The following is a 12,045-nucleotide window of genomic DNA, read 5'->3' as shown; positions in this document are numbered from 1 at the left end:
TGTTCTTTCGAAGGTGCTTGAGAAGGTTGTGGCAGCACAGTTAATTGATTACTTAGAGACTAATCAACTGCTTCATCCAATGCAGTTTGGTTTTAGACCAAAATTTTCCACAGAAATGGCAAATTGCTATTTTGTTGAAAATATTAAGTGTAATTTGGATAATGGTAATGTTGTGGGTGCAGTGTTCCTTGACCTAAAAAAGGCTTTTGACACTGTCAGCCATGACATACTTCTTTCCAAGTTGATAAAATTTGACTTTTCAAAGCAAGCAGTTGATTGGTTTGAGTCCTATCTTCACAAAAGAGAACAGTGTGTGAGGGTTGATAAAGAAAAGTCACTGATGTTGGAAAACAGAATCGGTATTCCCCAAGGATCTGTTCTTGGCCCATTGCTATTTAGTTTGTTTATAAATGATTTGCCTGCCAGTTGTCCAAAAGCTAACTGCCAACTTTATGCAGATGATGCAGTTATACACGTACCAGCTAAGTCACCTGGCGTAGCAGCAGACACCTTAACGGTACATCTAAATGATGTCCAAAAATGGCTGGAACAAAATCATCTTGTATTGAATTAAAAAAAAACTGTTTCTATGTGTTTTTCTATTAGGAAACGAAGTTCATCTGATGATTTTAAAATCAACCTAGGGAACGAAGAAATAAAGGAGGTCAAAGATTTTAAGTTTTTAGGAATAATTTTAGATTCACATCTTAAATTTGACAAGCATGTAAAGAAGATTTCTAAAACAGTCAAGGCTAATCTGAATTGTTTTAAGTTAATTGGGCACTATATACCCACTTCAGCAGCTCAGTTATTTATTCATTCTATGATATTCTCTCATTTTTCATATTGTATGACAGTTTGGACAGTTTGGATACACAAGACAAGCCTCAGTTGGCAATATTTGCACGGTCTGTGTCAAACGATTGTGTGATCAAAGAAGAACTCCTGGATATTGTGCCATTAAAAGACAGAACCCATGGCATAGATGTGAAAGAAACCATGATGGCTGCATTTGAAAAAGCAAATCTGCCCATAACGAAATTAACTGCAATAGCCACGGATGGAGCACCAGCCATGATGGGATCTGTGAACAGGCTTGTGGGGCTGTGCAAAGCTGACCAAACTATTCCTGAGTTTTGGAATTTCCACTGCATCATCCACATGGAGCAACTCGTGTCTAAATCATTGAATTTAGATAACGTCATGAAGCCTGTGATGGAAATCATCAACTACATCCGCACACATGCGCTTAACCACAGACAATTCAAGAATCTCATCGCTGAGCTGGATTAAGGGCTTCCAGGTGACCTGCCGCTGCACTGCACTGTGAGGTGGCTGTCAAAAGGCCAGGTACTCTCTCGCTTCTTTGAGCTTTTGGATGCCATGAAACTGTTTATGGAAGAGAAGGACAAGGACTATCCCGAGCTCTCGGACCTCAAGTGGATTATGGATCTGGCCTTTTTGGTCGACATTCTGTGTCACTTGGACAGACTGAACCTGACCCTGCAGGGCAAGTTAAAAATGCTGCCTGACCTGGTGCAAAGTGTGTTTGCGTTTGTCAACAAACTGAAGCTGTTCAAGACACATATTCAAAAGGGAGATTTAACGCATTTTCCCACTCTGCTAAAAGCCAGCGGGCAAGTCGCCAGCGCTGCCCTGAGTAAGCAAAGAGCCAGATATGCAACGCTGATTGAAAACTTGCAAGAAAGCTTTGTGACCCGGTTCCATGATCTACAATTGAAAAGGCCACAGATTACGTTCCTCGTCGACCCATTTAATGCAGAGACCGGCTGTTTGAAAGTCCCGCTAGTCACAGATGAAGCTGTAGCTAAGTTGGAGATGATCGATCTTTGTGAGGAGGACCAATTGACACCTGCTTTAAGGGAAGGGACCATTGAGTTCTGGAAAAGTGTGCCAATGGAAAAATACCCCATTGTCAAACGGGCTGCGCTTAAGATACTGTCAATGTTTGGGTCAACATACATCTGTGAGTCTCTGTTTTCTACCCTAAAACATGTGAAATCAAACATCGATCTGTTCTGACTGACACTCATGTGAAAGAATTGCTTCGAGTGGCAACAACGGAATACAAGCCAGATTTGAAGAGGATTGTTCAAGGCAAGGAATGCCAGAAGTCCAACTAAACAACATGCATTGTAAAAGAAAAATGCTATTGTAGATTATTATATTTTTGTTTGTGGACTTGGTTGAACTGAGAGTTTGTGTGTGTGTGAGACAGTGCACACAATGTTCATTGTTGAAAATGACTGGCCTGTGGTTTTAGTACTGTAGGAGTCCATTTCTGTCATTATCATGTTGGTGTGTGACATTTACAATAAATCTGGCTGAGCAGAGATGTGTGTATTTTTTGTGCGTGTGTGTGTGAGAGAGGGGGAGGAAAGGATGGGTGATGTTCATGTGTACCCATGCGTATGATGTGGCTCTTTGCGGTAACATAGTAAAAAAAAGTGGCTTTTGGTCTCTGACTGGTTGGCCACCCCTGCCCCAGAGTGTCTCAATAGATACATCCAGAGACAAGATAGTCATCGTATTACTAGGAGCAAGGTGAACGGCAACTGCAAGATATTATATCGCAGATCTACATTCGGTCAGTCAGCTTTTTCTATAAAGGCTTGCCATCTGTGGAACACACTTCCAACCATAATCAAATTGATTACAGACATCAGATCCTTTACACTGAAGGTTAAAGTGTGGTTAAAGGGAAATCAAAGATGTAGTCTTATAAATTTGTAATGATGTAAAATCATTAGTCAACTAATGATTTTAATTTTATTTTAAATTATTGTCTATTAATTGTAATTGTATTTATGATGTAATTTGATTTTATGAAAATGTATGTTTTATTGTAAAATGTACCTATTTAGATTGTAAGCCCAACAAGGGACAATTGTTGAAAATTAGCAGTAGCTACAGGGAGTGCAGAATTATTAGGCAAATGAGTATTTTGTCCACATCATCCTCTTCATGCATGTTGTCTTACTCCAAGCTGTATAGGCTCGAAAGCCTACTACCAATTAAGCATATTAGGTGATTTGCATCTCTGTAATGAGAAGGGGTGTGGTCTAATGACACCAACACCCTATATCAGGTGTGCATAATTATTAGGCAACTTCCTTTCCTTTGGCAAAATGGGTCAAAAGAAGGACTTGACAGGCTCAGAAAAGTCAAAAATAGTGAGATATCTTGCAGAGGGATGCAGCAGTCTTAAAATTGCAAAGCTTCTGAAGCGTGATCATCGAACAATCAAGCGTTTCATTCAAAATAGTCAACAGGGTCGCAAGAAGCGTGTGGAAAAACCAAGGCGCAAAATAACTGCCCATGAACTGAGAAAAGTCAAGCGTGCAGCTGCCAAGATGCCACTTGCCACCGGTTTGGCCATATTTCAGAGCTGCAACATCACTGGAGTGCCCAAAAGCACAAGGTGTGCAATACTTGGAGACATGGCCAAGGTAAGAAAGGCTGAAAGACGACCACCACTGAACAAGACACACAAGCTGAAACGTCAAGGGCCAAGAAATATCTCAAGACTGATTTTTCTAAGGTTTTATGGACTGATGAAATGAGAGTGAGTCTTGATGGGCCAGATGGATGGGCCCGTGGCTTGATTGGTAAAGGGCAGAGAGCTCCAGTCCGACTCAGACGCCAGCAAGGTGGAGGTGGAGTACTGGTTTGGGCTGGTATCATCAAAGATGAGCTTGTGGGGCCTTTTCGGGTTGAGGATGGAGTCAAGCTCAACTCCCAGTCCTACTGCCAGTTTCTGGAAGACACCTTCTTCAAGCAGTGGTACAGGAAGAAGTCTGCATCCTTCAAGAAAAACATGATTTTCATGCAGGACAATGCTCCATCACACGCGTCCAAGTACTCCACAGCGTGGCTGGCAAGAAAGGGTATAAAAGAAGAAAAACTAATGACATGGCCTCCTTGTTCACCTGATCTGAACCCCATTGAGAACCTGTGGTCCATCATCAAATGTGAGATTTACAAGGAGGGAAAACAGTACACCTCTCTGAACAGTGTCTGGAAGGCTGTGGTTGCTGCTGCACGCAATGTTGATGGTGAACAGATCAAAACACTGACAGAATCCATGGATGGCAGGCTTTTGAGTGTCCTTGCAAAGAAAGGTGGCTATATTGGTCGCTGATTTGTTTTTGTTTTGTTTTTGAATGTCAGAAATGTATATTTGTGAATGTGGAGATGTTATATTGGTTTCACTGGTAAAAATAAATAATTGAAATGGGTATATATTTGTTTTTTGTTAAGTTGCCTAATAATTCTGCACAGTAATAGTCACCTGCACACACAGATATCCCCCTAAAATAGCTAAAACTAAAAACAAACTAAAAACTACTTCCAAAAACATTCAGCTTTGATATTAATGAGTTTTTTTGGGTTCATTGAGAACATGGTTGTTGTTCAATAATAAAATTATTCCTCAAAAATACAACTTGCCTAATAATTCTGCACTCCCTGTATAAACCAATATGCGTTTCATCAGTTTCATGTCTTGCACTTGAACTATGTTAAACTGCACTGTCCCTTTTAAATAAATAAATTCTAAAAAAAAAAAAAAAAAAAAAAAATTCAGATTGTTCCCTTTCAGCTGAAAGTACACTTTGGATGGCTCTTTGGAGAACATGCTAGTTATTTTCTTGGCTCTTGATCTTTTGGGTATCTCTTCAACGTAGTCACTATGGACACTTGTTTGGCCTCTGTTACGAACACATTGTGGTTCCTGGTATTCATCCTGTTGATCTGTAGCCTGTCTGTCATGATGGTGTTTTGCACCTCTGTTAGCTGACTAACATTCTTCTGGGCTAACAAGTTGAAATGAATGCAGGTAGAATATCACCCTTAGGATGTTACATGAATAGGAAATTGTATATTTAGTAGTATTTCTGATATAGCACAATATTTTGAGAAAGGAAAAAAATAATTCTCAATTATGTATGTAGCTACATTACGTTGAGTTGTGCATTAAGTAGATCTCTAGTGGAAACAGTTCCATATTATTTACCCTCGTTTTTTCTTGCATAGATCACTCGTCCTCAGTACCAGAATGGCCTGCTGGCATCGAGGCTGGACAGCACGCCACAGTCTCCAGAGGGCAGTCACACACGCCTGGACACGTCTGTTTCTTTGCCCCCTGTGACGCCACCAGGGCCACATACCCCACTGCCGCTGGCCACACCTCCTGTGAAGCGCCCTGCATCCAATTCTCAGCCAACACCTCCGAGTGACCGTACCACACTGCCCCAAACCACCTCTTCTTCCTCCAGCAGAAGGCCAAGCCATTCTTTACCCCAGGCCACTCCTTCTCCAAGCAACCACACCCCCATCTCCCAAACTCCTCCTTCCTCCATGAGCACCACCCTGTGTGCCCAAAACCCCAATCTAACTCTGAGCTCCACCCTTTCCTCCAAGTCTCGGCTATCTTCGCCCTCTGTCAGCCCAGAGAACGGGCCAGGAGAGACTACTTCTCTGCTCAGTGAGCAGCAGAACTGCATGGGCCCCCCACCGGCCCAGCCACCCTCACCCACATGTTCACACAATCAGTCACGCACATACTGAAAGCACCATCTAACTCAAATCCCCTCTGGGATGACCAAAACTACCTGTGCACTCACTATCCCACATTACATACCACACGGGCACTAATTCTGGTTCCTGTTTGCTTGTTGTCACCTGACCCTTCCTTTTGACCAGAAGCCGAGGAGATCAACAGTCTGTCAGACCAACAGACTTCCTCCTCTGTCCCTTCCTGCATGTTTCCCTACCAACACTGAAAAAAGACCAAGAGGAGAATACAAAGAGGGAAAAAGGAACACTAATGAGTATGGTATTGTATTCTTTACATGTTAAAATAGTATAACAGAGGAAAAAAGAGCAAACAAAGCAAAACAAAAGGAAAACAAAGCAATAATAATTATAAATAGCCTACATGTTCATAAAGAAGTAGGAAGAAGCATAAGCTTTAATTTAATCTCACTCCCTTTACAATTTTAGTAATTTTTCTGTTTATGCCCTGTCCATCAGAAATTCTTCATTACAATTACTTTACATGTTACATGTATTTTTTAAATTATACATATATACATGTATAAATGTTTTTGATATTTTTGCTCCCACATTATTATAATAGGGTAAATGGAATTGGGGCCAAACAATAAATACAATTTTGTTTTCGCTCATAATTTTGGATTCTAGCAGTTATGGAAGCAGAACAACAAAAATGAGCACTACATGTGTTTTGGAAGAAAATACTACAGAATCTCTTCAAATAGAACTAAAACTTTGGCTGTTAACGTCATCACATTAATAGAACAGACATCCCTACTATAATACTTCTCCGTACTATGCAGTTTAACATAAGACGTTATTGCTGTTGTTTTATTTCAGTTGCATGGACGTTTGAGTTTATTTTTAGAAAGACTGACATTTCCAAAAGTACTAGAGTTAACAGTTGAGGTTTATTCCATTAGTGATCATTTGTTCGGTTTCTTGTTAATGACAGCCTTCTTGACTTGTTTTTTGAAACTAAGGCTGGTTCTAAGAAGTCATTGTTGTGACAGATAAACACATTTATTTTTGTTATTTACCAGCAAAAGGACCAGATTCACTGTATTGAACAGCTTCTTCAGTATAAGTTGACACATACTGAAAAACTGGTGGTGATGCGTGTTGTAACCTGTTTTAAACCAAATAGACCGGTTCTATTATGTCTGATCTTTTGGGGAAAAAAGGCTGGACTTTTCCTTATTTCAGGAAGCCAGTGGTTTTGAACAATGTCTTTATGTCAGGTAAATCAATCAGCACAATGGCGAAAATTACTTGTGTATTTATTTTACAAAACAAACAAACAAAAAACTGTGGCTTCCTGAAAAAAAGCTCAAAAATTGCAGCTTCAAATTTGTTAATTGGTAATAAAAATCACAAATTAAGGTTTAATTAAGGTGCTAAAAAACTGGTACGGTCCTTTAATGCAGTGTCGCTAGATTTGTGAAGGTGGGTGTCGGTTTGGCCTACCTCCTTAATGCATTTTTTTTATTTATTTAATTTCCAGGAGCAATATTAAAATATTTATTTTGAATAATATTAATCTATGAGTATTTGACATTTAATTTGTTATTTATTTGACTTTTATTTATTTTTTGCTTACTTTTACTTTTGACAAGTTAGAGGACGGGCAGGACAGATAATATTTATCTTGACTGTCTTCCACTTCCAGTACATATCCCTCACTGTGAATATAGCGTCCATACACAAGAGGCTGAACGAACTGGACATCAGCTGTTTGCAACACTTTGTGTTCACTGATATGTCTGATCTCTTTGTTATAATTTCCATAGTAAAGCTAAGTTAGATGCTGTTTAAACCTCAACAACAGTAAGATGAGGATTAAATATTCCAGAGCAAGTACCATGTGTGCTCATGGTTTTTCATAGCAAGTGTATTCAGAGCACATTTGGCTGCTTAAAAGAAACAATATCTGTTATCCAAAACTCCCAACCAAAGTCTGTGCTAGCTTCGAATGATCTTAAATAGGAATATAGTTAATTAGAATAATTGGTGCAATTTTTAGAATTAAACATTACATAAGTAGGTCAGAATCTGTTAGCTTTGCAAAAGACTGGAAACTGACTACCTACAAACATCTCTGAAGCCTACGGAATAAAACAAAAACAGACTAACTGGAAGCTACAGTGTATTTTCCTTTAAAACTGTAGTATGTTTATTTGGTTGGTTAACATTGTTTAGTTTTTAGCACCTTTTAGCATGTAAGTCTTATAAAAACACAAAAAGATTTCCGATTTTTTTGGTAATGTTTTCAAATTTAAGTCTATTTTCACCCAACTACACACTGCACTGTAATCAAGTACATTTGAGACATAGTACAAAGTACAGTTGTACAGTCAGACACGGTGCAGATCAGTTGTAATCTCGAGGTGCTGAAACACAGTCTCAAACTAGTGCTGCCCCCACTTCGCTGCTCTAGAAAATTGTTGAGTTGCCAGTAAGCACAAGATTAATAAGCGATGGGCAAAAGTCGGCTTATGACGTGATCTTAGAATGTAGCTCGTTTGAATTTAATGGACAACAAACACTGCATGTCTTCAAGGTGATTCACCCCAGTAGTTTTAACCTTTCCCTTAAAAATCCTCTCTGTTCTTGTTCAGTATTCTTGACCAGAGATACATTCATATCCTTGATACAATGTGAACTACATTTTAAAGTGTATTTGTAAATAGTACTGTTCAGCCCATGTTAAGAAGAATGATTGTTTTCCACTGGATGAGGAGATAAAGAAGGGGTGAGGGTTAAGTACAATGTTAAAGCTGCTAGCATGTAATCTATCTTTTTTTCCATCTGTCTAAAAGACAGTTCAACTGACTTTAACGATAAGATAAAAAGAGAGACTATTTTTTTTAAGATCTAGTGAAAGATATTTATTTGAAAAAATACCGACGTATAAGCTAGTTTTACAAAAATGCATATGAGTTATGTAGCATAAAACTCTAAAAGTAAAAATTCCAAAACATTGTTTCTTTGCCCCCAGAGGGCTAAAAAACTGGGTTCCTCTCCAGGAACCGAAAGGCCACAGATTCACTGTGGGTCAGTTGTTTTGGGTTTGAATTAATTTTTTTATACTGCGATCTTGTTTTGAAGTGGATTCCATTGTAGATATGTAGTTTAGACCGTATTCTTAGGGCTGTAAGGGTACACAAAACTTACTGTTGGTCACATTTTTGGTTCAGCAGAAAAACAAAAAGTACAAACGAATACTTTGTTTAATTTAAACCTAAAACTAATAAGTGTTTGACTCACACGATTTCCAAAACCAAGGAAGTCTTATCATGAAATGAACTTTGTATACCCTTACACCCCTATTGTCGTTATTTCAGTTTTGTGCCTCAATGATGCATATTGCAAAACTGATTTTTGAGCATAGAGCAAACTGTAGCCATGCAGTATTCCATTATCAGCATACCAGACACTAGGAGAGGCCTGGGCAGCTAATTTTTGCCCAGGGGACAAATATAAGTGAAATCCAGCCATGGAAAATAGCTGCAATATGTGAAAATATAGAGTTTATTTAGCAGGATCTTTCTGACCTGAGGGCAAAAAACCTGTCTGTTTAAAGCATATATATGTATAGTCAAACTAGCCTTATGTTCTGTTTCAAGAAAATTTCCACTTCTGGTTAATACATGTCATGTAGCAATTAGTTTTACTGGTTTCCAGTAAAGCCACTGGTTGGCTGTTTGAGTACCAGTTTGTGTACTGGGAAATGTGAAAACTTACTAAGTAAAGCTGTATTTATTGTAAACGTTCTATTTATATTTTACGTTTGTTTTTATGTGCACAAGGTTCTGTCAAAATGGGCTTCCAGCTGTAACACACAGCTTTTATTGGGTTACTTTGCCCAGAAACACTGTGTTCAGTTCTTCTTATTGTTGCTTGTGTTATATTACTGTAAATACTGTACATGAAGAGGTGCTGGGACACATGGAAAAAAGAGCTTTACTTGTAATGGAAGATGAGACATGTTTATCCCCTTGTTTTACTAGGAGGGCATTGCATAGCAATAAACATTGCACAAAGTTGGCCTCAAATAATAATTTACTTCTACTGTCTTCTGTAGTATTCTTTCTCTTTTTTTAATTTCATCATCAGGCTTGAAAACCAAAGCTCTGCCAAAATCTTTCTTTTATTTTCTCCTCTCCTCCTACACTTCCTTGTCACTTTTCCTCATCTGTTTTTTTTTTTTTTCACCCTGTCTTATTTCTGTTCATCTCCTGCTGGATAAAGCAATTGAAATTCCTTTGGCTTTTGGCTTATCAGCAACACCTGCTGTGTTGGTTTTAACACTGCATTAGTGCTGGATTAAACCTACACAAAGCTTAAACGTTTTATGAAGCACAGTGAGGTTTCCTGCACTGTGTATCACTTGAAATTGTTTGAGGTTTCATGCATTGAGGGTGAAATACATTTAGTAAATTCCAACTGCATGTTTGCTGTTTGATTAGTTTTTCTGAGTTGCAGAGCAAATGTAATAAAAGTCAGTGACTGGAAATGCAAAACTCCAGGCCCTGAAGGCAAAAAAGTCTGCTTTCCCTTTCCTTCTGTGCCCAGAATACTCATTTAGCAGGTTTAAGTGTAACAATACAATTTTCTTTGATTGCAAGGGTTGAGCAGAGATGGAGCACTTCCAAATAAGGATTGTGTAATTACAGCAATGTGTATATACTATTTTCTAACTACTGTCAGGCAGAAAAAGCAAAAAGAAATTTGAGGTTAATAAAGCTGAGATATATTTCTCTACAGAAAATCTGTCTGACTCTGTGTCTGCAGGAAAATGAGCTTATTTCACATTAACTGTTGTGAGAATTGTTAGAAGACATCCAAGAAAGTCCCGAGGCAAAGTCCAGTCCAAACAGTGGTTGCACACATGAAGCAAAAGAAGATTATTTCCATCTTCTAGTGCCAAGGCCCCAGCACAGAACAGAGCAGGCCTCAGTGACAACAGATATGATATTAAGTGTGAAGTAGTAGAAAATGAGGATCTGAGGTGGGCTGCAAAGTGGATTGCAAATGTACAGCAACTGTGTGCACACTGAGGCTAAAGCAGCCTAAGTAGGGGACCTGTCTCCCCCCACCACACTCCGGTGATTCCTCCTTGGTCTCTTGTGCTCTGGGGGGCCTCTAGATGTCTGGGGCCTGGATCTCCTCCAGGTCCTGGGGGGCAGGGCTATGGCTCCCCACACCTACTATTAGATAATTACATAAAGAAACCTTTTGAATACAAGTACGATCACACACAGAGATGTGCACACACTTATTCACAGACACACTATCTTCCTTTGCTGCTGCCTCTAAGCATATCGTGCATTGTCAGTCTTGTGTGCTCCTCAGTAGCATGCACTATTTATTATTTACTCTTACTTATGCATATCTAGGTTATTGCTGAGAACAACTCTACTGAGTTGTTCTCTTTTTGCTTGTTTTCTTCTTTTTTTTCCCAACAGGTGATCTAGTGCCCCTCTCATGTCTGTTCCGATTATAATAACTTAAAAAATAAATAATTAAATAAAAAATAAAGATCAATCAAGTGGACCAGTATGGCAAAGTAATGATCTGAAATAAATCTGTTGGGCATTTTTTTGGCCTTCAGACAATAATTCTGATTGCCACAGTGTCGTTTGTTTGCTGGCATTGAGGGCAGCTGATTAACTGGGATTGCACCTGAGGTTGATTTTGTGGCCTACCTGAAATACTCCTTTGTTTGAGTTACTGCACAAATATAAAAGAAAAGGAGAAAAGGGAGTACACACTGCAGGGGGGCTTTTATTCCTTTATATTAAACAGCATGAGAAATTAGGGAAAAATCAGTGACTTGAAATAAATAAAATGATTAAAAGCTGTACTGAGACACAAAATCATGTCACCAGGGGCACTGCGTGAAAAATAGAAGATGCTAAAATATTATTTTAGATTATTAGACATTTGTACGGACTTATGTGGTAGGGGTTAGCAAGTCTGAAGTCTCGCACTATGTTGAATTCAAAAAGTTCATTAATAATTACGAACCCATAAATGCTGCTGTTGACAAAACTGATTAGAGATAGGGTTATCTGAAGTTCAGGATCAGGACCACACGTCAAACATTCTCTGCCCTATAAGTTTCTGTTCTCTTTTCATGCCATAGGTATTCCAGGGATATGCAAGAAGCCTTTTTCCCCCAAACATCTTAAAATGCTTTAACATGTTTGGTGTTGTGGTCCTTATTCATAATTTTCTGATTTCCTAATCACTGATAAGTCTGCTCATGGTAAGTAAAAAAACAGCAGTACAACCTAACAGGGATGTGTAATGTGAGAGTGTTCACATTCTCTATCACAAGATTAGACAGTTATCACATCTGACTTTTGCCCTCATCAATCCTGTCTCTCTTTAGGGCTAGTTAATGGTGTAGTTATTAGTGGATAATACTGATACTGAAGTTGAGGCCGCTTTGTTCTTTGCTAC

General features: G+C 38.8%; 1 protein-coding gene across 2 annotated transcripts in view; it reads left to right on the top strand.

Annotated features, from left to right (window-relative positions):
* Positions 1–9,535, top strand: part of LOC100694089 (metal transporter CNNM4) — a 40,413-nt gene extending 30,878 nt beyond the window's left edge. For both annotated transcript variants that reach the window (XM_003452998.5, XM_019360721.2), the window contains one exon: positions 5,056–9,535. In XM_003452998.5, the coding sequence (XP_003453046.3) occupies positions 5,056–5,589 (534 nt within the window). In that variant the 3' untranslated portion in view covers positions 5,590–9,535. The remainder of the gene's footprint in view (positions 1–5,055) is intronic.
* The last annotated feature ends 2,510 nt before the right edge of the window (positions 9,536–12,045 follow it).

This window comes from Oreochromis niloticus, linkage group LG7, assembly GCF_001858045.2.
Source record: "Oreochromis niloticus isolate F11D_XX linkage group LG7, O_niloticus_UMD_NMBU, whole genome shotgun sequence".
In the NCBI taxonomy this organism is placed as follows: Eukaryota; Metazoa; Chordata; class Actinopteri; order Cichliformes; family Cichlidae; genus Oreochromis; species Oreochromis niloticus.
This window is presented reverse-complemented; position numbering and strand designations above follow the sequence as displayed.